Raw genomic sequence first — 27,442 nt, forward strand, 5'->3', positions numbered from 1 at the left:
TGATTCACCTGAGGATTACATGTCGATAAGTATGAGGAAATGAAAATCTGCTCTTCTTTTCTTGCTTTCCTGAGCAGAGAGAGTTGCTGCAAACCTAAAGGCCGTCGTTTGATATTTTTGATTTATTTATTTATTTTGTGTGCAGAAATGAGAAAAACCCGTCACTTTGTGCATGGTTCGTATCTTTGCACAGCGCAGATTTAGCCTGGGGTGAATTATCCTCTATGCTTTTCATCTCTTGATTGTGCTCTTTTGCCTTTACTGTGACTTTGTTTATACTAGAAGTAATGTTTTGACAGGGTGTGTGAATGATGGAGTTTCTATAGGAGCCTCCCTGCAAATAGTTTCCATCATAAAAACTCATGCTGACTCTGTGTGAGGCTCATGTTTTTCTTCCTTCGCTCCCTCGTCTCTCCATTTGTGATATTTGAGAAAAAGTTTGCTTTTCATTCAATTCTGAAATCACTTTCATGTGAGAACACTGATGACCGTCACATTTTCCTGAAAGTCTTTAAACACGTATCAATTCATTCCTTCAAGGGAAAACCATGTGACTGTGAGTTATGTTTATACAAGAAAACAGTGTGTAGTTTATCCATTAGGATATCCATGTAGCTCAGAGCTGTGTATTTTAGTTTGCTTTTCCCAGGCAGATCTACATTTCAACATAATTTATATACCATCTCCCGATTTTATGAGCTCTTATATTTCAAGAAACATTAACTTAAAGCCTTATTTATCTTGCATTGCAAATGCAGCTGTTTGCTCAAACAATACAGATCCCCTTGTATCATCTCTTATTTCAGACCAACGTCCACAGCTCCGAAGCAGTCGCCCAAGAGCGTCTGTCACGACTTGAGAGTGACAAAGAGTGTCTCATTCTTCAGGTGCGTGAGCAAAGCTCTCTGTCACGGCTGCAAAACAGCCGAGCAATTTGTCTTGAATGTGCAATTAAGTGTTATTGTGGCTATTAGCACTTGTGTTATTAGTGGGATCAAAGGCACGCTTTCAGTTCTTTTTGTAAGCTTGCAGCATGTTGCCAAAATTAAACAATAGATTTGGAAGAAATCTGGTGGAAGGGAACAAATTATTATTTCTCCATTCTTATTTTAAGCCACAGTGTCGCTGCATGTGCACTAAAAATTGCTTCTTTTATGAATTCATGTGCTCGGTTCTGTTAGTACAGGCCCAAATATGTCTATTTTTTCCTCCAATAGTTGTAACCTTTATTTTAACTGTTAGGCAAATCTGTGCAGGCATTTGAGACTGTTTACATAAAATACACTTTGTGGCAACTACATTAATGCTAGAGGAGGTCTCAAATAAAATGACACTGTGTCTTTGAGGGATGTTCATAGAACAAAATCAAGATTGAATATGTGACATGAATGTTCAACAGGCTACTTTGGCAGAAAGTGTTAAATTGAAAACGCCTTAATCAAGTGCTCATGATTGTGACTCACTTGAAATCCATCCATGGATAATATTTGATATTAGAGCTGATTACATTTCAGAGCTTTTTCTTGGCCAGACAGATAGTTATGAGTCAAAGAAGTTGCCAAGTTCATTAAACAAATAGTTTTCTTTTGTTTTTTGTGTGATTTATCAGTTAGTAGTCAGATTTGGTTACCTTTTAGACAGAGCCAGCTGTTCCTCCCCCAATTTCCAGCCTCGGTGTTGAGCGAAACTCTCTGCCTGCTGGATGTAGTTACATATTTTCCACACAGAGACACATGAGAATAGTGTTGACCACCACACTGACTCTCTGCAAGAAAGTACATAAGCATATTCCCCCAAAATGTCAAACTAATGTCTCTGTGCTTTAAAGGTCATAAAACATGTTTCACTATTGTCTAGGTAAGCGTTTTAACAGACCAGGTGGAGGTGCAAGGTGAAAAGATTCGAGATCTAGACAGCTGTCTTGAGCAACATCACGAGAAACTCAATGCTACTGAGCAGCTTCTTCAGCAGGTAAGGGCTCTTTCTATACTTGCATTGAATGCCAGTTAACGGTGGTTTGAGATAGCCGAGACCACCCATTTTGAAACTTTCTTCTTTCCTGGTAATAGTGCAGCCTTTACTGCATGTGAATGTTGCTCCACAGGAGCTTTTGAACCGGACAGCACTGGAGACCCAGAAGCTGGAGCTTATGACCGAGGTGTCCAGCCTGAAGCTGAAGCTATCTACTGTGGAGAGAGATCACAGAGGCAATGAGGTAGAGCACCTTCCTCGAAATGTAGGCTGTAAAAAGAAGCATGCATTCTAATTGTCAGATGCACCTGCACCTCGTCTAATGTGCCGTGCGACTCTGAATCCTGGCAGCCACCGACTTATTGTTTTAAAGTCACAAAGGTCGGCCTCACTCGGCTGGACTGAGATCTGTCATGTGGTGCAACGTGAACTTCTTTAAGGGTTACAGAAGATATTTAAACAGTCCTTGTGCTCCAGCAGCTGTTTCCTGCCAAAATAACCCCCACCCACCCATACTCCCTTTCTCCACTCTCACAGGCTAAAAAGCTTTCCATACACTGTTCTCGGAAGCTGGGATATATTATGTGTACTTTCCACGCAGTAAAAGGATATAAATTTTTTCCCCCCGTTTTTGGTGCCGTTTAGCTTTAAATGAAAACCCTGATTGGCCGTCTTGTCTGTCCTAGTTTTCATGACCTTATAATGTTACCTTGAGCAGCTTTTTGACACATTCAAAATCTCACTTCATATTATCAAACCAAACAAACCTATTCTTTCTAACGAGAAAAGTTTGTGTCAAGCATTATGATGATTTGATTAAAACATATCTAAAGGGGAACTCCTTTTCTTTTTCTTTGGGCTCCGTAACACCAGGCGAGTGTAAATGATTAGTAAAAATTTAGATTTATATTGATATATTCTGTAACACTATTAGTCAGTATTTGCTGGGCCTATTTTCCTTATAAATATCCAGAATCAAAATGAGTCCAGTTAATTTTCTGTGCACTCCTTTTGTTACAGTGTAAACTGCAACCAATAGCAGCTAATTCTTTCAGACGCTATATGCCAAGAATAACAGAACAGTACAGCAACACATACTCCAAACAAGTGCTGAGAGTGTGCAAACCTCCCCCAAGAAAATTCACTGTCTGGGCAGTTTCTGCTTTTAAGGCAATGGTATTGTATTTTGTATATATTCATTTGAGCCTACTTTAAGAAGTTTGTAGTACAGTAAAAATCAGACAAGGGTAGCATGACAGATGTTTGCTTTGACTACACTAACATTATGCAGCAGCAGGTAATGTATAATGTGTATTAGTGTGCAGTTTGAGAAGAAGACCTTCAATTCATTCAAACTTCAAGCTAACATGTTTACAAACAGAATGATGACACGTATGCGCGCAAATGCTACCAAAACCAATAACCTTCTTGTACATCAACATGATGAAAATGCTAAAACAATAGCCACACAAAATGTAGAATATCTTACCGTTTGAAGTTGTGACACAAATACAGAAATCACTATATTTGTATGTTCTTCTCTCTCACCCTGCTGTTCATCGCATCCACTTTAAATTTGGGAGGTGCATTGGTGGAGACTTGAAGAAGTGCAGCAGCGTGTTTCGGTTTGTCAGTTTCAGGTCTTTCAAAGGAAGTTCATGACATTAATGGATTCCTTAAGTTTAACAGTCACAGACAAGTACCAAATCTTGTTTAGGGGGCATCTGTAAATTGTGGGTACAACAAAATAAACTTGGTTCTACTTGGTCCGAACAGGCTTTGCGCTGTTATACTTTTCATGATATTAGCTGAGTGAGACGGTTTTAAAGTCACATTTTCTCTGAAATCCCAAACCCTGTTCTCAATACAAATGAAGATGATATAAACAAGAAGTAATCAAATATTTTCTGTGTACCAACAACAGTCCTCCTTGAAGAATGAAGGGTTTACAATCACAAAAAAAAGTAAATACCCATTGCATTTAAAGTCAGTTTCCCAGGCCTCCTACACTGTTGCTGATTGGGATAAAAGGAGTTTCACATTAATTAACTGTGACCCTTCCCTTAAGTCTAGGATTTGTCTCCATGTGTAGACTGAGCTCCTCATATTCCCTCCTGAGAGACATCAGTCTGAAAATAATGTTGATGCCTTTGGCAAGAATGTTCCTTCTGCTGAAGAAGGGGAGAAAAAAAAAAACAGACATCTCTCCCACGCACAGTCTCCACGAAGCTCTCCAGTTCAGGTTTTGTATCAGAGTTTAGCGGTTAATGGGAGTTCTGTTTTCCTCCCCAGGGCTTGTACCAGGAAGTGACGGACCTGCGGTTCAGGGTTACTGATATAGAGAATCAAAGAGTGCAGTGTGAGAAGAAACTCAAAGCTACCAAAGTGAGTGTCTGTAGTTCACATCCAGTCAGCAAACGGCTTTGTAATTGACCATAACCATAATCTGAATATGTTTTAATCTTTTGAAATGCATCATTACATGTTTAAATCCTTCTGATTTTCCCCGTGACATTTTTCTCTGTTTATTCTTCTTTTCCACCCCTCTTCTATTTGGCTTCCGCTTTTTATTTCTTCTGTTATGTTAACATCTTACTGCAACATGTTAATCTGTCAAGCGTCCAAAGTGGAACACTGGTCGGTTCACTGGACTTGAGGTGAAGGTTTAATCTCCAGCCCCCCCCTTTTTTTTTTCTTTTTTCTCCTTTCTGGCCCTTAAGATCCTCTAAGCCTGCTCTCCTCCTTCACTGCTGCGCACTGATTTCCTGACTTTCACCACACTTGCTGTAAGTGCTCCCACCAGTACTAAAATCCTGTATTAACTTTTTGTTCTATCCCCACTGGGATAGGTTAATTGGATAACCCAAATTGTCACTAGGTGTGAATGTGTGAATGGAAGTGAGTGCGAATGGTTGTCTGTCCCTGTATGTTGGCCCTGCGACAGACTGGCGACCTGTCCCGGGTGTACCCCGCCTCTCGCCCTATGACAGCTGGGATAGGCTCCAGCGCCCCCCGCGCCCCTGAAAAAGGATAAGCGGAAGCGAATGGATGGATGGATGGAACTTTTTGTTCTCTACACCTGTAGAGCAAAATAATGTTGACCGAAGCATTGCTAATCAGCAAGTGTTGTTTTTTGTTTTGTTTTTTTTCTTTTGAGTAGGAGGGTGGTATTTCTCTATTTATAAATCTGCACATCTTGTAAATTTTCTATATTAAAGTAGTTGAGTTTTTAATTAGTAGTTTTTGTGTGAGATACTAGTCTGCATGCTGACTGTTATGCAATTTGTTGATTAGCTTGAGTTTGCGCTGAATCACATCACTTGTGCCACAGTGTGTTTGCAGTGTTTTGGTAACGCAGCTCTCCACTTATTCTACATATAACATTTAGTTTACCTGAGCATGTGAATTTGGACACGTTTCTATGGAGAAACGTCAGAGTTTCATTTATTTTGCAGGTATTTAGTTGTCGTTTTTCAAATCATTGAACTTATGTAAATATTCATCTGATAGAGGCAATAGTTGAAAAACAAGACGGTCTCAAGTCATATGACATTAATTTGTACACGTATTTTCAAGGGGCTTCATTAGTACTTTAGTCTAGTCTATACATAGACTGTAGATAAAGGGTGGACTTGCCGCTCTGACCTCACTCAACGGGTCAGTAAGCTACAGTTTTTGAAGACCAAGGTCAGCAACCTGACTGACCTTGTTTTTGGAAGCCAGATGGGAGCCCACTTGGATGAGAACATTAGGTTTAAGGTAATCGGCTAAATGCAAATTTCTGGTGCAGTCGTTGTCTCTGCAGAGTCATTTGCCTGCGCAACGAGATTTGCAAACTATCTACACACGCTTTGTGCAGTCCTCAAATAACCCAGTAGTATGTAGCTTCATGTGGATGATGCTGTATATCAGCGGTCCCCAACCTTTTTTGCGCCACGGACCGGTTTATGCCCGACAATGTTTTCATGGACCGGCCTTTAAGGTGTCACGGATAAATACAACAAAATAAAACTAGTACCGGTACGGGGGAAAAAAAGGTTTATTCATAACACACGTGAAAAGACCCAGGAAAACTGAGTAAACGATAACAAAATAACGCTGAAAACCGATTAAAAACCCTGAAAACTATACATTTCACACCTGAGCCTCAACTCTCGTGGCCCGGTACCAAACGACTCACGGACCGGTACCGGTCCGAGGCCCGGGGGTTGGGGACCACTGCTGTATATGGTAAGTCACAGCGCAGTTCACCACAAACGGGACAACCTTAAAACAGTCTCCCGCTAAGGTAAAAAAGCATACAGAATAAAGTGGCTGCAGAGAAAACTTTACTTGTTTAACATTCTTCTTCTACAGCTCCTCGTATGTTATAGCTTTTCTTTTCTTTGTGGCTGGCAAGACCAACAGTAGCACAAGCAAGAGTAGGCCATGGATTATGTATTTGTGACACTGCCCCCTGGTGATGGGAAACGGATACAGCATGTAGACGATGATCTGTGAAGCTATCTGTAGGGTGTGCACAGGACCAATGCAGAGGCGCTATATTTTCTAAAGACTAGTTAGACAATAATCTTGCTAACCAATCTAGCAGCGATTCGTATTGTTGGAAGCGATGTTATGCAGACAGCCAGTGGCACCCACCTGTTAATCAAAGTGAATGCACTCCTAATAACTCTATAGCAAGCTAAATCACATTTTAATTGCATGCAGCTCTCAGGCATCATTTTTGAAACAATTTGTTGCTTAAGAGTCACCCTAAAGTTGCTGTGCCTCTGATAATTTAACTTAAGCATACCTTTCTTTCCAGATTGTTTAATGCATTAGATGCTTTTCTCTGCTTCCTAGTATTAAATGCTGCAGATAAATTATGGCTTTGTCAACCCTCATTATAGGAGGAGCTGCAGCTTCTGCAGAGGCAGCTGGAGGAGCGAGAGTTGGAGCTGCAGAAGTTGAAGGATGAGGGCAGACTGAAGGTGGAGAGCCACAACAGAGCTGAGGGGGCAGAAAGAGGTGGGAGCTGTTTTTAATAACTGTCATGTTCTATTTCATGCACTTCAGTTCCAAAATTGGCTTGAGGATTAGAAAAATAGACATTTTCCATTCCAGCAACACTATATCCACCTTCAGAAGCCTTACCAGACAAATATCACACAGCTTTTGTCTGGATTTCTCCATTTCTTCTTTTTTTTAAGTATCTTACATTTCACAGACAGTCTGAGGTAATTTGAACCTGATTTTAGTTTTTTAACTCCCTATCTGTCCGTCTGTATGATCCATACCAAACACATCACTATCTTACTCCTTCCACCCCCACAATTGACCTTATCTTATCCATTCTGATGGAGGAATGTTGTGCTTCTGTCATGCTGGCCTGCCTGTAAACATGTTCTGTGCAGTAAAATCTAAAGACAGGAAGGCTTTTGTTTTGTCTTCAGCCATCTCAGCATAGAGGCACAACAAATCCATCAGAAGTTAGAAATGAAGCAGACTAGAACAATAAATGAGGAACTCGGTTAACGTGCAATTGGGAAACTTGCAGAGAGTAAATGTGCATGCTGCTGACTTCGCTGGCACAAGATTCGAGGCGAAGGTGATTTGATGAGCAACAGGCTTTTCTTAAGTTGAGACATTTAAGTGGAGTAAATGATGCTCACACACAGAGCTTGAACTCTTCAGAACAGTAGGACAAAGAGTGAAGACGCCAGAGTTTCACCCTAAAAAGTTATTAATGGTGTTTTAAATTGTTTGTTTGCCCAGCACAGGCTAGAAGTCTCACATACTGTAATTTTAAGTGGTGCCTCTGGCCAGCCCAACATTTGCCCTCCAAACCAAATCTGACACAACCTCGCCCGAGGGAATAATCCTGCTCTTCAGCTGCTAGATCTGCCTGTTTTGCTGTTCTTTATGTCTGTGGGTCAGCAGCCGCACTACGCTGGTGTGGCTGCTGGTGGTGAAGAATGCAAGAAATTACACAACATATCAGCCTGTGCACATTTTTTAGGAGTTCATTAGGTTTGGATTACGTTATCAAGTGGCTGGGGGGGGGGGCACATTTAATTGTGTGGTGTTGCTTGAAAAAACAGACACAGACCCCTGTGTTAATCTGTAGCGATAACTAAATCAAGAGATCATTGCAAGGTGAAACAAGAGCCCTTCTGACCAGTACGCTGTGCCCCAGTGGCTTCGTTATTTCTGGTTTCTGTTGGCTGCTTTCAGAGCCCGCAGGAGCTGATGTTTAAATGTTCACAAGTATAAAGCATCTTTTTTCTTCTCCTTTCTCCAGATACTGAAATGTTGAAGATGAAGAGGGTTTTAGAGTCGCTGACGTCAGAGAACGATGAGAAGGTAGTGTGCAGTGCGTCAGCAGCAGCTTTAACTCACTTCGAGTCATCATTGCAATGACATAATGTGTGTCTGTCTCCAGGAACGAAGGATTAAAGAGCTGGAGGAGTCCCTTAAAAAGTGCAAAAAGGTGCAGGAGCTGGTCAGAGGTCAGAAAATCTAACCTCGTAAATTTCAAATTTACTCACATTGATATTTACAGTTTTGTTGTTAAAACTACTTCTGCACTGAGTCAAAGCTGGATTTAAAACATATTTTTAGCTCCTTTTGGTTCTTAAAGTGTTCAAAGTAAACATGTAAAACACCTAATTCTCCATTTTAAGAGAGACAGTTTTTGACCCCCAAAACCTGCTGGCGATAGAAAAAGGCATCTTCTCTTTTGAATAATAATTGCTAAAAAACTCTGGTGTACTTCACAAAGCTTCCTTTCGGTTTCTATCCATGATTATTTTCATAGAGCTGCAGGACTTTGTGTTGCCGTTAAAAATACATTTTCTCTCACTGTCAAAGTATGTGTAACTCAAGTGCAAAATACACCCCAAAACCGCCCGTTTGACTGTCAAAAGCCCTGTTTTCTTGTACTTTTATCCACAATGTTGGAATGCTTTTAACACTGCCAATGAACTTTGAAAAGGTAAGACTGATGTTGGTGGGTTTGTGCTTTATGGTGTCCCCGCTGACTGCCCTCACTGCTCTCTCAGAGAAGCTGAATGAAGATGACTACCACGATATCCCAGATGATCCCTCGGTCTCTGCAGCCATGGAGGTTGATCAGGTCACTGTGGAGTTGGAGGGGGAGGCAGGAAGGGGCTTGGGCGAGGTAAACACAACCTCTATCAAAACAGTTCTGACACAGGATGAACCCCAGACTGTGGACTTCCTTTATAAAAACTCAGTTTTGGCCTCCCACTCTGAAATTGTTTCTGCCAGGAATTCAGAGCTTTGGTTCTTGCTGTTCTGTTTGTTGATGTCGGTGCATGCTCTGCTTTAGGAAAGTGTTTTTGCTTCATTATGCTTTTATCTGTTGTCTCAGTCTGTTCCATGCATAGCGGTGCTCTCTGAAATGAACGAACTGGACAGAGAGCGACAGCTTCAGGCAGCCGGAAGGTAAAACTCAAGCTTCCACATGTGATTGCTGTAATTAAAAGACATCGTTCTTTTTCTGCTTTATTTAGTTTCACGGGTCAAATGAAGTAATTTACATTTTGTGCACAAATATCAGTCTACTTCTAGGTGATGTCTGGGAACTTTAACCTTTCTCTAATCAGCGAAACATCAGCTTGAATAAATTTAGATTGTCTAAAGGTGGTGTGTTGGCGATGCTGTTTGCTTTTAGGGACGCAGCATCAAAGTGTAAAAGTTAAGTGTTTGCTGTTGTCGCTGAAATTATTCAGTCGTTTGAGTTAATTTCTTTCATCCCTGCGTTAGACCTCGGTGTGATTAGACTTTTGAGGTTAGTAAAGGTTATTATGGCTGTGTTGGGAATCTGAGGCTACACAGGTTTCCCTACCAGTAACAAGAATAAAGGTGAAATTTGTACTGCACAGCATTAACAACAGGACTGAGTAGAGTCGAAGATTTGTGCCGACATAAAAGGTCTAATCAAGGGACCGATGTGAAAACGCCTGTGTGGGTGTACTTTGAGTGAGCAAAGGCTTTAAGCAGAACAATTTTTAGGTACATCGCATTTAAATGACTCTGTGAAACAATTGCTGCTAATTGCTGGTTAGCAGAATAGTAATTTAATGCATTGTACTGCACAAATTTCATTTTTTCCTTTCTTTTGGTTGATTTTTTTTTTAACACTTTAATTTTAATTATGTAATATTACTTCTACTTGATGTTAAGAACATTTCTAGATTATTAAACCATTTTTTTAGCCTGTGCTTGAGGCCTGAATTCTCATTGTTGTGATTTCAGTACCTTAGACATCCCAGAACCAAGCAGCTCAGCTGGAACCAGCAGCACTGATCAAGTAAGACAAGGCTATCTCTGATGTGCTCTGGCTGATTATACTGTTATACTTATTATTTCTATAATAATATATTCTATTGTTATATCAAAAATACTCATTACTATTTCTTTTTTTTTTTTAACATTTTGTACTAAGTAGTAGAGTAGATCCTCCTTGTTATGAATGATTAGGACCAGTCACAGGGTCCTCTGTGTAAGCTTGTCCTCCTCTGACACCTAGTGGTGCTTTTTTCCTGTGATTTGTGCTTTAATGCTTCTGTCTCTACATGTTTTTTTTTCCCTTCTCATAGGGCCTAAATAAAACAGGACGTAGTTCTTCTTCTCCAACTAAAGGAAACGCCACAAGCGAGGGGAATTTTGGTACCAAGAAAGCCCGCGCTTCATTTGGCCGGGGCTTCTTCAAACTACGTGGAGGCAAGCAGACGGGCAGCGCCCCGAACCTCGGTGAGCTTTGCCATCTTGTAGAAGGCATTTGATTTTTTTTTCCCCTGTATTTGTTTATGTGTGTGTTTTTATTTTATTACTTATGTTCATGTTTCCTTCATGGCTCTGTAAATTGTGAAGATCGCAACCGGAGTGCCAGTGCACCTGTGTTAGGTACAGTGAAGCAGAGTGGCTTTTTGGCCTGCAGCATGGCAGCTGTGGGTGAGACAGCTGGATGCACTGAAGCCAGCACTGACACGACAATGTAAACATTTATCTTACATGAATCCTTGTCATGCTGGTCTTTCATAGAAACACTCTCCTGAAAAATGAGTGTTTCCCAACTTTTTTGTTGCTGTTGTTCATGACATCTTATGTTTATGAGTTTATAAATATAATTGTTTTCTCTTTCACTGTTTCAATATTTATATCTCAAAGATCTGAAGAGATAAAACCAGACTGAGTTGCAAGAAAAGTTGGAAACCACTAAAGGCTATTCTTTATTGGGATTTCTTTTTTTCTTCTCTCAACCATTTGCTTGCAGCTTACTCTGACGTGTTTCTATCAAAGTTATCACAAAAATATCCAGTTGTCTTTTATCCACGACATTAAACCATCTGCAATTATGCCGTTTTTAGTGTTTTTCCAGGTTACATTTCTTTTGCATTACTACTTTGTAAATGAGTAGATGTTTGCATGTGTGATGCTTCTCCAGTTTGTGTTGATTTCGTCCTGTTTGAATCCAGAGATCTCTGGAATCTCTGTGCTCATGGTTGTGGGTCATCCATGCTTGCTCCAGCTTGTATAGTCTCACATGTGTAATTGACTTTCACAGCTGAGACGGCGCACAAAGGCACAGAGCACCTCGACTTGGCCGGTGCTCCTCCACGGAAATCCCACGATAAATCGCCTCCAACGTCCTCGCCCGAAACCAAAAAGAAGTCCAAAGGGTTCAAGAGATTCTTTGGCAGGTAAGACTCAGCGACGCGTCGTCGGTGTTTGAGCTGGAGGAAATGTATCTTTGATCATTTCTAACGTAATTGCAATGCAGGTTAAAGAGGAGCCACTCTACCTCCTTCAACCTTGACGATGCAGCCGAGATGGAGTTCAGAAGGGGTGGAGTCAGAGCTACAGCCGGCCCCAGACTCGGCTGGTCACGCGACACCAAACAAATGTAGGCGTTCAAAAACCATTTTAGAACATCTTAATTATAAAATAAGTAAACCGTTATTGTATTAATTATTAACTGCTGCATATAAGGGCAAAACTACAAAGTGTTTTTCCCATTTGAGGGTTTTAAGAATGCTGTTTACTGATGTTCGTCCTCTCTCCTCTCAGTGCTGTTGATCTTCCTTTCTCACGGTGGAGCAAAGAGGAAGTTTGTGCGTGGCTTCATGAGCAGGGCCTCGGGTTTTATGTCGCGCAGGGTCAGAGCTGGATCAAATCAGGACAAACATTACTGCAAGCATCACACCATGACTTAGAGAAGGTAACGGTGACAGCAGTAGAAACATGTTGTCTATGTATACCAGAGGTGGGACCAAGTCATTGTTTTGCAAGTCTCAAGTAAGTCTCAAGTCTTTATCCTCAAGTCAAGTCTCAAGTAATGTCAGGCAAGTCAGAGTCGAGTCTCAAGTCACTGGTGTAAAAGTTCGAGTAAAGTCACAAGTCTGAAATTTTGAATTTCAAGTCCTTTCGAGTCTTTAAAAAAAAAAAAAAAGAAAACAACGAAAAAAGAATGTTGCAGTTATGCTAAATGTAAATATTAGACCATGTAATTTTTAACTCTGTGTTTTTCTCAACACATGACAAAATAGTGAACTTAGAAAATATACACAAATTGTGAAATTGCACCTCTATAAAATGCAGCTCAATTAAACTTAGCTCCAAGAATAATTTTCACCGACAGTTCTGAGATAAGCTGCATGTTATTCTTGGATGCGGTTGTAGGACCGGCTTTAAAATCGCATGACAAAAATATCATACACATTAAAAAAACTGTATCACCAACGTAGCCTGGACAACATTTGCTAGTTAGATGAAGTCAGCTATCTCATCGTAGCATATTTATATGCATATTTATAATTATACGGTTCTTGGAGTGAGTGCACACACTCATGAAGTTTAGTAACTTCAGGTCACTGCAACAAGTCCAGGTACAGTTTACCGACGGATGGGTACAGGACCTTGAAATGCACCGTGTAGAACGAAAGACCATCGTACGTATCATAAGTTTACCAGTCTCACAAATCGTCGTCATAAATACACATTCGTTAACCGTTTATTAATAGGACCTTTGAGCTCAGCGGTAATTAATTAGCAGTGGAAATAATTTCTGGTACGCGTTACAGAAATGTAGCAGTGACAATAATACTGTATGCTGTAATCGTACTGGGCAATTAGTGATACAAAACAACAGTTTTATCCTGTGAATAAAAGTATGTTTTTGTCAATGTACCATAATAACAGAAGCGAAACACAATATTGTGTCAGGACAATTCACTATTTATGCACAATAAAAATAAAGGAGCATAGCGCGACAATTTCTGTTCAGCGCCAGACTTGCTTGTAACCTATATCACCAATTATGTTATGAAAATGACGCATTAACTACTAAAAAACACTGACCTTCGTGTAAATGCTTGGAGCAGACTAACATGTGAGCTGGAGTGTTCTGGGACGTTATATTTGGTCTTTGAATGGCTGCGATCCAGGCCACCCGTCGCCTCTTTGTTACTTCGGAAACATGGCTCGAACAATTTCTCTTCAACGACGTAATCCGATAACAACCGATCTCTTTACCCGTCGGCTTCCCGTGGCTGTCATGTGACCGGCTATTGCAGTTAATAATACAACAGCTTCTTGACATTTTTGTGTTTCTTTTTATCGCTGTGTGACTGATTTCAATTGAAAGCCTGTGTGCGCTAGTACTTCTTGCCACGAGTTCCCAGAATCCTTTGCGGTTTTACCCCTGAATGACGTCACATTTTCAATCTCTATATAATATGTATGTTAAATTTTATATTTGGGGTGAAATATCAAGTCTTTTCAAGTAAACCGGTTCAAGTCCAATTCAAGTCCCAAGTCATTGGTGTAAAAGTCCAAGTCAAGTCACAAGTCTTAGAACATTTTTTCAAGTCAAGTCTAAAGGCATAAAATTAATGACTCGAGTCTGACTCGAGTCAAAGTCATGTGACTCGAGTCCACACCTCTGATGTATACATCTTCATATCTTCTTTTTTTATCTTTATACTTTTAGTGCTTATAAACCTATATATATATTTTAAAGAATAAATGAAGAAACAAGTCTAATTATGCCACTTCATGTGAATTACACGATTTGCTAAGTTTCTACTAAAACAGGCAGAATAAACGTCACACTATGTTTCAGGAGCTGGGCGTGAAGCACCCTCTGCACAGGAAGAAGCTGCAGCTGGCCCTGCAGGCTGTCGGATCAGAAGAAGAAGATCTGAAGGGCAAACTAGACCACAACTGGGTGACGAGTGAGTGTCGTCGTCTCACGGCCTGCACGTATCATCTCCATTAGCTTTGATTCAAACAGGCTGTTTGTTTTCAGGATGGCTGGATGACATCGGTCTCCCGCAGTACAAAAGTCACTTTGATGAGGCTCGAATTGATGGACGCACGCTGCACTACATGACAGTGGTGAGCTCCGTCAGAGCTTTTAGATTTACTCTTATTAGAAAGTTCAAAAATAGCTGTTCTTTAATATTCTTTCTGATTTTTGTGTGAATAAGTCATTCGACAGGTGACGTGTGTAGGTGGTAACTCTTTGTTGTTATCCCAGGAGGACCTGCTGTCTCTGAAGGTTGGCAGTGTTCTCCATCACCTCAGCATCAAGAGGGCCATCCAGGTCCTCCGCCTCAACTCTTACGACCCCAACTGTCTCAGACGCCGTCCCTCTGATGAGGTATCACGCAGAAGTCCCAACCCAACCTTCTCTTTTGCTTTAAACCCGTCATTTTTAAAATTTAATTATTAATTTCTTTCCCTCGTCGTCCAGAGCAACGTCACACCAGCAGAGATCTCGCAGTGGACCAACCACAGAGTGATGGAGTGGCTCCGCTCCGTGGACCTGGCGGAATATGCCCCCAACCTGAGGGGGAGTGGTGTTCACGGAGGGCTGATGGTGAGCATTATATACACAAAAATAAACACAGGAGACAGAATAAACTGTGGAAACTGCAAATTAGAGGTCACGAAATGTGTAACAGAGACTGTAAAGAGCTGAAAAAGCAGTGCCTTCATCAGGTTTGAATAAGCTGTTCCACCTAAGATCATTTTTCCTCAAGTCACTGGTGCTGCATATTTCTTTTATATAATCACACTAAATGGAGCCTGCTTTGGTGCTCAGTGTGCAGAAAATGCATTCAAAGAAACTTGGCAGCCGTTATTAAAAGGTTACTGGGGAAAAGAACCCACAAACCTAAATATGAGCAGTTTCATGTAGGAACTATTTTCTTTCTAGTATCTAAGAACCGGCAAACTAAAAGGAAACGCTTACAGCTCAGCTGAGAGGGATGTCATAAATGTTTAGATGCCTTCAGTCTCATTAGTTTGTGCATTTCATCGCAGGAGAATTGATTCTTTCTTGTGATATACTTTGCATAACTGCATCGGAAAATAATTCCTATACAAGACTACTCAAAGCAAAGGGAAAGACTTCACGACAGGGACATAATTGAGGTGAACTGTCTTTAAAGCAACTGCAATCATTTACATGTCAGGCTGTCTGTTTATTACTTCACTAGCAAAGAGCACACAGTGAACTGCCTACATTTCTGACTTTAAGCTTCTGTCTTTTAACAAATAATAATGATTAAGTCCCCTCTGCTGCTCTGCGTCATTCATACATACATTTTTATTTTTTTGACCTTGCACCGCGATGTTTCATCTGCCTGTTCTGAAGGTGTTGGAGCCTCGATTCAATGTGGAAGCTCTCGCCCTTCTGCTCAACATTCCTCCCAACAAAACCCTGCTGAGACGCCACCTGGCCACCCATTTCCACCTGCTCATTGGCTCCGAAGCGCAGCGGCTCAAACAGGACTGTCTGGAAAACCCAGACTACATTGTCCTCACAGCAACGGCCAAGGTCAAGGTAACTGCACGCTGTTTCACAACAAACCCTCCCTGCTACAGAGAGGAACTTATCATTATTGCAGACTCTAAACAGATCAGCGGTACCAAAACTGGCAAACCAAAAGTAAAAAAGTAAACCTAGCAAAAAAAAAAAAGCCTCTCAATTCTTACAGATCTGAACTTCTGTGTTTTTTCACCTCTTTGGACAGCAGGCTGTATTTAAAGCATGGATGGTGAAACTGAAGCTATTCCACACTTAGTAGCCTCTTGTCAATCATAGAGTAGCCACGCCCTAAAGCATAACATGCTTTGTCTTTTTTATGTTCATATAAGATGTGAAACTTGCAATTAAGAGCATGATCATAAATCAAATAAGCAGTACTTTCATTTTCCCAGAGTCTCTTTTATATTAATCTCCTGCATACGGTCGGCAAACCTTTTAAAAGAGAAGCATCTAAATGAGAAAGTAAATAAGCTCTGTTCCCATAAATATCAAAGCGTTAAGCCCAGTAGAGTTTCCCAACACTAATAATACTTTTAAATAAAGTAGCTGTTTCTCAGGACATGAATGAGCTTGTCTGCTACTTGGAAGGTCGGCAGTTCAATCCCCAGCTCCTCTAGCCTGAAGTATACTTGGGCAAGATGCTGAACCCTGAGTTCTCCCTGATGCATTTATTGGAGTGTGAATGTTAAATGTGATGTGTGGGTGAATGAGGCTTGTAGTAAATACAGCAAACGCTCATGTTACGAGCTGGCCATCTGCTAATTGTGTCCTTTATCCTCCTTCAGCCGAGGCGCTTGTCGTTTGGAGGTTTTGGCACTCTGAGGAAGAAACGTCAGGACGACGGTGAGGAGTACGTGTGCCCCATGAATGTGGAAATGCCAAAAAACAGCAGCTTCCAGACTAGCGCCCAGATCTACGAGGATAACCTTGAGCACCTGGAACAGGTACACACTTTCCCAGTTACACTTATTTGTAACACAATAAATTAGTTTTGTTTTTAAGTGAATTTGAGTTGATTCTGTCACTTTTCACAGATGGAGGACTCTGAAGGAACCGTCAGACAGATAGGAGCCTTTTCTGAGGGAATCAACAATCTGACGGTGAGAAGCTGACCTGCTCCGGTGTGATCACACAGAACACGCTGTCCATCGACTACACTGAACGCTTTTCTGTGCTCCTGTGTTTCAGAGCATGCTGAAGGATGACGTGTTTTTCCGGGAAGTGTCGGCGTGCCCTCCAGAGTATGATCCCTCAGAAATGCACAGTAACTCAAACATCTGATATCAGAGCTCCGCAAGCTTCATGGAAAAAGAATGAACTGTGCAAACTTCATCCTGTGGTCTATCTCTCTCTACCGCTGATCAGTTTTTGTAAGAGAACATGTCAGACTAACAATATTTCCATCTTTCACATGTACACATCTATATTTATTGAAGCTGTCCAAAATGTAACATGTGAACTGAAAATGCAAAGTGTTCTCAAATTAACATACCTCTTTATGAATTTTGTCACTCATGCCTTTGTTTTTCAGTATTCGGTGATTTTAAACTTTGTGTGTTTCAGCCCGTATTTGAAAGGGCTTGTCTTCAGTTGTGTTCACTGATTCTGTTTGTGAGAAGTGCTTACATTCAAGGTTATGATTTTATTTGAACACATGTTAAAATTGATGCCTCACAGAAATCGAGTGAGGCAGGGCGAGCAGCATTTTTGTGTGTGGTGCTCACAGAATTGCATTTTGACCCAGTTGAGCGTTGTGCAAGCTGAAGGCTTTTTGAAAAATTACTTTCTTCAAATCCTGATTTGTATCCAGGCTCTCTGGGGCACCAATGCTGGACGAAGTGCTGTGGCTATTTTTTGGGGTTAACATTTTACTGTGAGCACCACCACCTCATAACAGATCAAGCTACTAGTATCTATGGATGTTAAGCTATGTGCTTACACTATCAGTTAGAACCGTGAGGGCACTGTTATGCTACAACGTGTGATATATAGACTGGGAATGGGGGAACAGGCACACCTGGCTCAAGGAAATCACTGTTCACCACTAAACTAGTAGGGATGGTCTTTTAAAAAAAACAAACAAAACCCATTAATATCAAATGGTCTTCTCAGTCTTAATATATATTTTCCCAGCGGAAGAAGCACACCTAAAAACATTAATGACTGAGAGATTAGATGTTACTGTCAAATGGGAGAAATTTAGAAAGCCAAAGATGACTTTAGATAAAGTGAGTAAGCATCAAAGACTACTCGAATAGTTCCTGGAGACCAATATATTTTAGCCAGTGTATGCCCATGCCTACTAGCTTAGTAAAGAAGGACATTCTTTTTAAAAAAAATAAAAATTACTGCTTATTTTTGTTTTCGCACAGTTTAAATAAAGGTCATGTGAGTTGGGGAGCCATCTGCTTCCTCTTGTTTACAGTCTAAGCTAATCAGCGCCTGGCTGACTGGAGTGTCACATTAACCGTACACACACACGAGTGTGTTTCCCTGAAGTGTCCAGCTCTTCTGTTTCAGATACAGTTTAATGCAGCTTGCAGGAAGGCTGGATATTCAACTCTATTAACATCCGATCCCTGCCTCAATGCAGACTGCAGTCAATCTTTCCTTAAAAGAAAATGGACAAATCTCTGCTCACACATACCATTTGTGGTTTTATTCTGTTTTTAAAATGTTTTGTTAATAAATGCATTTCTTTTTCCCTGCAGAAAGTGTCTTCATTTAATCATGGTAGAAGCTAAAATCCACTTGTGACCTACATGATTCAGAAACGATGATCAAAACACCAATAGTTCAACAGCATTGTTGCTTTATGATCCATAAACACAAGCAGCCACTTTTTCCACACTTTCAGAAAACAAATCAGTAACCACGCTGTGTTTGACAAATCACAACGGAGCAAATACTGACACGTCTTGCGTGACAACAGATAAGCAACAGGTATAGACTTGTAACACGTTCCCAACACCCATAACGGAATAATCTATTATTCTGTATTGAAGTGAGTGATCACAATTCTTGTGGCGTGCATTCAATAAAATCTTTGCAGGTGTTTAAGGCACTCAGAAAAAACAGCCAGTAAACCTCGAGTCTTCTAGTAAAACCAAAGTGAAGTCATTTTCAAGCCAAACATCCAGAAACTTCATATCCTATCATAAAATCCTTATTTCACATCCCATTTCCCCCTACACATTCACAACCTCCTACCAAACATACAAGAATTGGTCCAAGCTGTGATTCTCTTGCATGATAAATATGTCATATTTAAATATAGTGCAATACCCACTGTAAATATGACAGCTTTAATGCTTTCAGGGTAAGGAAAAAAAAAAAAAGACAACTGGATGGACGATGTCTAAAATGTGAACCTGCGGCTGTCGGCATGGCCGACTTTATCCAGGTTAGGGTTGCAGGCAAACTGGATCATTGGTGGAGGTCCGCACATCAGGATGAGGGTCTCGTTGCTGGGAGGCGGCAGGTGTTCCCTCACCATGTCTTCACTGATGAAGCCTTTGCTGTACTCCCAGTCTGAAAGACAGAAAAGCCTGAGGTTAAAATGCTGCTCAGAATTAAAGGGTGCAAAGTGGGGCATTTTCAGTGTTCAGCAGCGACACCTACTGGTGACCATCTATAAGAGCAACTTTATCTGTCATATCATTACAGCCTGTACAAGCCACCACTCAGGCATACATTCAGATACAGTAACAACTGTGGTTATTGTGCTTGGTTCTTAAAAGTCAAACATAACCAGTGTCTAAGCAGATATTTACCTTAGGCTACGTTCACACTGCAGGTCTTAATGCTCAATTCCGATTTTTTGATCAAATCTGATTTTGTCTGCTTGTTCACACTACAAATAAAATGTGACAGCAAACGCGCTCTAGTGTGAACGCTCAAAGCGGCCTGCATGCGCAAAAGAAGACGTCACACACAACACACTCTGTTTAGACTCAGACCAAACAATATTGTTTGACTGATGGCCCTTAATAATAATAATGGATTGGATTTATATAGCGCTTTTCAAGGCACCCAAAGCGCCTTGGGTGAATGAATGCCACTATTCATGTGAGAGTGAATGCCACTATTCATTCACTCTCACATTCACACACTGGTGGAGGCAGCTACAGTTGTAGCCACAGCTGCCCTGGGGCAGACTGACAGAAGCGAGGCTGCCATATCGCGCCATCGGCCCCTCTGGCCAACACCAGTAGGCAAGTAGGGTAAAGTGTCTTGCCCAAGGACACAACGACCAGGACAGAGAGCCCGGGGATCGAACCGGCGACCTTCCGGTTACAGATACATAATAATGTAAATAACCTAATAATTATGCTCATTGCTGTTTTAGAGGAGCGGTGCTTCAAAGGATAGTTGCAGATTATACAGTACAAATAAAATGTTCACGTTTCTCCAACGTTGTCTTCCCAACAGTTTCACTGACATCTATACCGGATGGCCAGGAAGCGTTCGCGATGTCTTCTCCGGAGCTGATAATTGGCGTCTGTCTTGTGTCAGTGACGTAAAAGACGGATTTAATGCGACATGACCGTTCACACAGCAGTCGCTTTCTAAAACATCGGATATGTATCGGATTCAGTACCACATACGAAAGTGACCCAGATCGGATTTGTGCCGTTCACACTGTCATACCATGATCGGATATGGGTCGCATAGGGTCCAAAAAAAATCGGATTTGATGCGCTTTCGCCTGCAGTGTGAACGTAGCCTTAGATGGCATTACGCTGGCCTCCAGTAACACCATGAGGAGTTTAAGTCATTTTTGATCAGGTTAGGTCCTTCAGCATGCACATTAAACATATATAAGGGACTGCCTTAATTCATATGTGCAATATTACTACAATTAAAAACATCGTCTCAGAGTAATTAAGGAAAGAAAAAAAAAAAGGCTGGACTATTGTAATTCATTATAATCAGGGGTTTTTTTTTAAAGATGAAAAGCTGGATGCAGTGAGTACTAGCTGGGAGTAGAAGGACAGCTCCCTGTTTAATTTAAGATTTAAAATCCTTCTCCTCACATACAAGGTCCTGAAGCCTGATAGAACCTTATTAATCCTAACAGAGCTGCTCTCAGACTACAGGCTTACAGTTTCTAAAACTCTTAAAATTTCTAAAAGTTCACACACTCTACTTTTAAGATTAGTCTTAAAACTTCGATCAAGCTTATAGTTACAGCTGGATCAGGTGACCCTTAACCTTCCCTTAGTTACGCTGCTGTAGCCTTAAGCTGCTGGGGAGTTTCCCATGATGCACTGAGCATCATGTGGTTCTTCACCTCAACTCTTTTCACTCCCAGTGAGTTTATACAGCACTACTGTGTTTAATCATTAAACTAACTCTCTCTCTCTCTCTCTCTCTCATAGCTGGCCTTTTTTCCTGCTAAGCGTGTATTTTGAACCACTATCAAAAAATGAACCTATATTTTACCAGGATATTAAAAATGTAATCTTTTTGGTGCAAAATCAGCAATAATTATCCAAGATTTTAAAAAAACCTTCCTGTAAGCCTGAGATTTTCCTTAACCCAGAAAATTCAATTAATAACATCACTGATTATAAAACGAATCAATATTTGTATAATCATGTTTCAATCTATAGATTAGTGGTTAACACATTCACAGGTAGCATGCTTGCTTGCTTGTTTTCAGTTCTGATGTTTGACTCTGCTGAACAAAACTACTAGCTTGATCATTTCTCACATTAAAACCACGTACTGGACATTTTTTTGTTGTTGTTAACTAAAAATGATTCTTATCCAGCAATGATATACAACTTCCTGGTGACAACAAATACGTGATCCTTCACTGCGACCAAAGAACATTGAACAATTTCTCATGCATAACCACAAATGAACCAGCAAACCTCTCGGCCTCGTTGTGGCCACTCACCCATTGAAATTTGCCCTCAGTGATGCTGGTGACCTTTTTCCGTATTTAGCCTGCGGTGATAACTGTGTATGAACTGTGATCGATTGAGTTTTTATATCAGAAGTTAAAAACTAGACCGCAAAAATTCAAAGAACACAGAAAAATTCAATCTGTTTTTGCACATTAATGTAGAAGTTTTGAAATGTAGGATGCATACAAAGTACATAAAAAGTTAAAAATTTGACTTTAGCCTGCTGCGTCACATTTTGAGAACGTGCAAGAGTACTAATACTTCATAGATGCTCTCACATTACAAGACATAATAGTCATTTTCATATGCAATTAACTTTCTAAGATTACATTCTTTCTTACACCTGTCAGGTAAACAGTCTGTCTTCAACCTGCCAATACAAATACAAACATCCATGTAATATCATGGACTGTGCTAGTGGGCAATTACTGCAGCTAATAAACCGGGGTAATGAGAAGATGTGTACAAAAACTGGAAATAGTTCCTGTCTGAAATAGTTAAAGTTCACATGTGAAGGTGGTTGCTGTTGGAGGACTCACTTTCAGGTGCTCTGTCGACGGTGAACCACAGCTTGAACCGGTCCGGGTGGCTGACCTGAATATCTTCCAGCTCCGGTCGCAGAAGGATGTCTTTCTCAGTCTGAACACGGGAAGAGACGATATTTTTAAACTACTGCGTGAACACAAATTTATACTCCAGTCCAGGTCAAATGTTATCACATAGTAAATATCCTCCTGACTGCAAACATTAGATTGTGGTTCATAAAACTCACCTGGTTGGCAAACAGCAGGTGACACACCGTTTTGTCATCAGGATCTTTCATTATTGCTGTGACGAGCTGCAGCATGGGAGTGATGCCTGTAATAACACCCAGCACAGGCTCAGGTTACATTAACAGAGCTCCTTTAAATACAGGGCTGTATGTGTGCTTTGGTCACAGTCGGACCTCCAAGTTCGATTAAATGAAATGTTTCTAAAAGCATAACTTTAGTTAGAATTTATACAAATTTACCAAACCTAAACCTCTCCAACGCAATTCAATTCAGGCGTTTTTATCAACTTAAAGAACAAAAGATACTTAAAAGGCACTTCGTACTTTAAAGTAAAGACCCTACAGTGTGTAACGCCTGTGTGGATGATGAGCAAACAGCCCAAATAAACTTTGGAACAAATAGAGCACAGAGGAAGGGGAAAAAATGTCATCGTATTTAGAAAAGGTTGTAAAAATGGCTTTTATAACCTTTAATGCTACATTACATGTCAGCATCTCCCAGGTCAGTGTTTGCACATTAGTCTAACACGTCTCTGGTTGGAGACTAGCAGAAGACAAATCTATTCTGGGTTGCATAAAAAAAAAAAAAAAAAAAAAGGCGGAAAAATAAAACAATAACTAAATATGTGGAACTGTCTGATGTGGCAGTAAGGGAGCAGACCAAAGAACGCTAAATTAATATCTTAAGAGATTTCTGTGGCACCAAATTCAATCCATACAAATGCCATTTTTTCAGCCGAGCACTGTTGGCACAGAGGTGAGCAGTGAGCCAGACCACTTTACCCAACATCGAGTTATGACTTCACTGATGCAGTGGAAACTTTGGCTCAAACACTTATCAGATCTGACATTCATACTCCCCCAATTACCTTAACAGTTATTATTTCATTACTGTGGCTCCAATGCAGCTGCCTCGCTCTCTCTGTGGTGGTCAATGCTCTGACCACTCTATAGTATCTGGTTGCATGAGTAACACCTACTCAACTTATAATATCTACAGAAACTGTCCACATGTCCAAATAACACTTTGTTGAATGATTTGTGTTGGAGTTTTGTAAAAATTTAGACATCAAGACTCCATCTTCAACTAATGATAAACACCTTTATTACTAATAAGCAGCATCAGCCCTAAAAACAAACACCACCTGAGTCAAACAAATGAAAAAAAACCACCCTCGGTCCTGACACTGAACAGCTCCCTCACCTGTGCCTCCAGCGATCATGCCCAAATGCTTGGCAGTCTTCATCTCAGCTGGGGACTTTTTATCAGGCTGAATGGCAAAAACACCTGCAGATGCAAAGTGAGAGTATTAAACCAAGCTGATAAAGCTGATTCACCTACTGTGTTCAGTTATGCTGCTCACCTTTGCCCTTGTAAACGAGTAAGCCGCTGGGTCCTCTGAAGTCAATTGTGTCGTTGATCCTGAGGCTCTCCAAGTACTGACTCATCTTCCCGCCCTCTGGGAATTTTGGATTAATGTCTTTAAAGTAAATCTGAAACAAATGGAGGAATTCATGTGAAACAATCAACACCTTCATATATAAAAACTAAAATGCACATGAAAACAACCTTCCTTAAATCTTTACCTTCACCACCAGGTCCACAAAACCTTTGTCGTCATCGCTGGACACTGGTGTGTACGGACGGACGACAAGCTTCCCGTCTATCTTTGCCGAGAGATAGATGTGCTGCCCTGAAGACGAAAACAAACACGTACTTACCATCAACGTCACCCATTTCATACTATGTGACTCAAACAATGATAATTCACCATTACAGCAAGTATTTCCTGCTTTAAAGGCTCTGTAACTGTGAGAGGGGATATCTCTAATAGACCTCAGGATTGTGACGTCACCAATGCAATGCATTATGGTAAATGGCCTGTATTTGTATAGCGCTTTACTAGTCCCTAAGGACCCCAAAGCGCTTTACACACACTCAATAATAATAATAATAATAATGGATTGCATTTATATAGCGCTTTTCGGGGCTGTACAATTCCACTATTCATTCACTCTCACATTCACACACTGGTGGAGGCAGCTACAGTTGTAGCCACAGACTGACAGACAGAAGCGAGGCTGCCATCTGGCCATCACCAGTAGGCAGTAGGTGAAGTGTCTTGCCCAAGGACACAACTTGGCTCGAACCGGCAACCTTCTGGTTACGAGACGAACTGCCAACTCTTTGAGCTAAGTTATCAGTCATTCACACATTCACACACACTTGCAAGCCACATTTTAGCCACAGCTGCCCTGGGGCGAGGCTGCCAGACACAGGCCCTCTGACCACCAGTAGGCAACGGGTGAAGTATCTTGCTCAAGGACACAATGACAGAGACTGTCGGAGCCAGGGCTCACACCGGCAACCTTCTGATTACAAGACGAACTGCCAACTCCTGAGCCACGATCGCCCCATTATGGGACTGAGGTTCATGCAACTCCAAGTTGATGATGAAATATATGGAAGCAGCAACAGCGTAACACCTCAGACACACAGTAGTCACCGTGGATACCTCTGACCGACATCGATGCAGAACAAAGGCACTACAAGCTCCTGCACCTGCTGCAGCACTATAACATGAAGTGCTGTAACAAAACATTGAGCAGTAATAAAAGACATGAAACTGCTTCACATCTGAACGACTTATTTTTAACATTCTCATCACAGTTTAGTCCAGCTACAAAACAAAGCATGCAGGGTTGTCATTACAGCGCAATTATAAATGTCAAATAAAAAGGTGTGCTTTATAAATGTGTTCAACACAACGTTGAAAAAGAGAAAATATTACAGAAAAGTATTAAATATGAACTCAAATCAATTGTATAGAGTGTCTTTAACCTCCTAAGACCTGAACTCTTCCATGTCATGCATTCCTAATTTCGCTTTGATATTTGGGAATATTGGGACCCGATGAATGTACAAACAAAGAATCACCGGATTAAAAAAATTTTTTTTTTACCCTATTTTTGTTTCTAAGAAAATTGAGAGCCACATATAAAGACATTCGTTTTAAATTTTGATAAACAGAGGCAGTATAATGTCCTCGTAAGTGGAAATCAGGCCCTTGTAGAGGAAAATTTAGTATTTTGGTCTAGACAACCCAAAATGTGATGTCCACATAATTGGATGCCAGGTTAAGAAGGTTAAGGGTAAGTGATGCATGTGTCACAGAGCCATGGCTCAGCAGCTGAGAGAGCATGGCCGAGTCTAACAAGTCTGAATGTGAGCTTGAAGCCATGCACAATTCTTAAGTTGTCTGAGGTTTAGGCGCTCACCACAAACAGCTTTTTTAACAAAACACTAGGCAACTTGAGAAACTGTACCTCCTAAAAATAAAGTGACAGTTTGTGCTCACATATCAGCCCCTCCTAATAACACTGCTTTGCCTTTTCGTTTACATTCAGTTTGTATCACAGGTTTAGGTGTCTTCCTCCTTATCACCTGCTGGCATCTAACTTCGTTTCGGTTTGGCATGAACTACGCAGAATGCATTGCCATTCCCTATCTCCAAATAGGCACTACATCAGCTGTTTAAACCGTCTGTTAACCAGGGGTGGCCAATCAGAAGAAAACTAGCTTAAACAGAGATGGAAAGGAGCTAGAACAGATTTTGAGATATGCAGTCAAACCTCCGGCAGTGATGATATGCGTGAGTGCGCACACTTACCAATAGGGAGACCAAGGACGTGTTCAGGGGATGGCAGTGCAAAGCGGAACTTTCTTGTGTCATGGCTGACAATCTTTAAAAAAAAAAAACAAGAAACAGACAGAGCAGTGAGCGTGAACGCATCTGCTGCGTTTGCAGACAAGTTTCATTCTGCAAGCACTCAAGTGTGCAGCGTTTGAGCGGTTACCTCTTTATCTATCAGGCGCAGTGCATACTTAATGTTGGGGTCCTCTAAGGTGATGGCAGGTCTCTTCTTTTGGAAGAGCAGCCTGAAGATGAGGTTGATGATGCTGTCAAAGCCACCTCGGATCAACTGCGATAAAAGGTCAAACGTGGGAGAATGACTCAGACCACCAACTCCTAGCATTAGCTACCAGCTGTCTGAGTACCCTGCGGGGCGTTGCCTGGATTAAGTCGGGTTTTTGTTTTTTTGTTTAACACAGACAGCAACAGGGAGAAGTGAGTCATGAAGATTCCTGTGGGCAGGCCCGAAACAGCGCTCAGGATAACTTAGCTGGGGAAAAACTGAATGTTAGCGAATATTAACCGAGCTAATGCATGCAAATTAGCTGGCGTAAAAGCACCCTGATAATTTTCCATTGATGTATACTCACGCCAATGATGTAGGAGAGCATTTTCAGGCCGGGAGGACAAATGCAAAATACTTTGTCAGTATAGCGCGCACACCCCAAACGAGTTCAAGGCAACTAATTGTGACGGAGGTCCAAGCCGTCAAGTAAGGCTGTCGAGTCAGCCAGGAAGGATAAATACATCCGGTTTTAGTTTTCAAAAACAAAATTCCGTTTATATGAAAATTAAACCCAGTAGGCTAATTATAAAATGAATGGTGGATATTAATATTTTGGTGCGCTTCTATGTGTATTTGAAGCTGTTTTATGTCAATTTCGTCGAGATTTGGACTGAATAATCGTACAGTAAGCATGTAAACACTCAGCTTCCGGTAATACAACGGGCTAACGTTCACTAACTTATCAAAGCCGAACCTCAAACGTCACTTCCACGTAAAAGACATGTATTTTCACAATAAAACGCTGAAACGATAATAATGATAAAGCATTAAACTGCGCACAATTTTTCTAAGCAAAAAGAGAAGCTAGAAGAGAACAAAACAAAACACAAAACAAGATAATAGCATCCGAAGGAGACTAATCAGAATTAAAAAGTGTGGCTTTTGGTCATACGGCAGCAAAATGAGTTTAACTAAATTGATTAGTTAAACACAGAAACACAAATGACGACTTTATTATTA

The 27,442-nt window shown here is 40.9% G+C and overlaps 2 protein-coding genes across 4 annotated transcripts in view; one reads left to right on the forward strand and one right to left on the reverse strand.

Annotated features, from left to right (window-relative positions):
- ppfibp1a (PPFIA binding protein 1a) overlaps positions 1-17,960 on the forward strand; it is a 30,873-nt gene extending 12,913 nt beyond the window's left edge. For 2 of the 3 annotated variants that reach the window (XM_026146495.1, XM_026146496.1), the window contains exons 4-25: positions 807-887; positions 1,858-1,971; positions 2,105-2,215; positions 4,264-4,356; positions 6,864-6,981; positions 8,255-8,316; positions 8,396-8,462; positions 9,015-9,133; positions 9,347-9,420; positions 10,234-10,288; positions 10,578-10,731; positions 11,546-11,681; positions 11,762-11,884; positions 12,049-12,199; positions 14,102-14,213; positions 14,288-14,376; positions 14,519-14,641; positions 14,735-14,860; positions 15,641-15,829; positions 16,600-16,758; positions 16,849-16,914; positions 17,003-17,960. In XM_026146495.1, coding sequence (XP_026002280.1) covers positions 807-887; positions 1,858-1,971; positions 2,105-2,215; positions 4,264-4,356; positions 6,864-6,981; positions 8,255-8,316; positions 8,396-8,462; positions 9,015-9,133; positions 9,347-9,420; positions 10,234-10,288; positions 10,578-10,731; positions 11,546-11,681; positions 11,762-11,884; positions 12,049-12,199; positions 14,102-14,213; positions 14,288-14,376; positions 14,519-14,641; positions 14,735-14,860; positions 15,641-15,829; positions 16,600-16,758; positions 16,849-16,914; positions 17,003-17,095 — 2,415 coding nt within the window. In that variant the 3' untranslated portion in view covers positions 17,096-17,960. The remainder of the gene's footprint in view (positions 1-806; positions 888-1,857; positions 1,972-2,104; positions 2,216-4,263; positions 4,357-6,863; positions 6,982-8,254; positions 8,317-8,395; positions 8,463-9,014; positions 9,134-9,346; positions 9,421-10,233; positions 10,289-10,577; positions 10,732-11,545; positions 11,682-11,761; positions 11,885-12,048; positions 12,200-14,101; positions 14,214-14,287; positions 14,377-14,518; positions 14,642-14,734; positions 14,861-15,640; positions 15,830-16,599; positions 16,759-16,848; positions 16,915-17,002) is intronic. The other variant, XM_026146497.1, reaches the window with a different exon arrangement.
- Positions 17,961-18,605: 645 nt separating this feature from the next.
- cyb5r3 (cytochrome b5 reductase 3) lies at positions 18,606-27,170 on the reverse strand. The gene is made up of 9 exons (XM_026146498.1): positions 26,787-27,170; positions 26,360-26,485; positions 26,173-26,245; positions 24,089-24,195; positions 23,866-23,995; positions 23,706-23,789; positions 22,502-22,587; positions 22,269-22,368; positions 18,606-19,345 (listed from the first exon to the last, which is right to left on the reverse strand). Exons 1-9 carry the CDS (start codon positions 26,805-26,807, stop codon positions 19,173-19,175), a joined length of 900 nt encoding a protein of 299 aa, XP_026002283.1. The 5' UTR covers positions 26,808-27,170; the 3' UTR covers positions 18,606-19,172.
- Between the last annotated feature and the right edge of the window lie 272 nt (positions 27,171-27,442).

Source organism: Astatotilapia calliptera, chromosome 17 (assembly GCF_900246225.1).
Source record: "Astatotilapia calliptera chromosome 17, fAstCal1.2, whole genome shotgun sequence".
NCBI classification, from domain to species: domain Eukaryota; kingdom Metazoa; phylum Chordata; class Actinopteri; order Cichliformes; family Cichlidae; genus Astatotilapia; species Astatotilapia calliptera.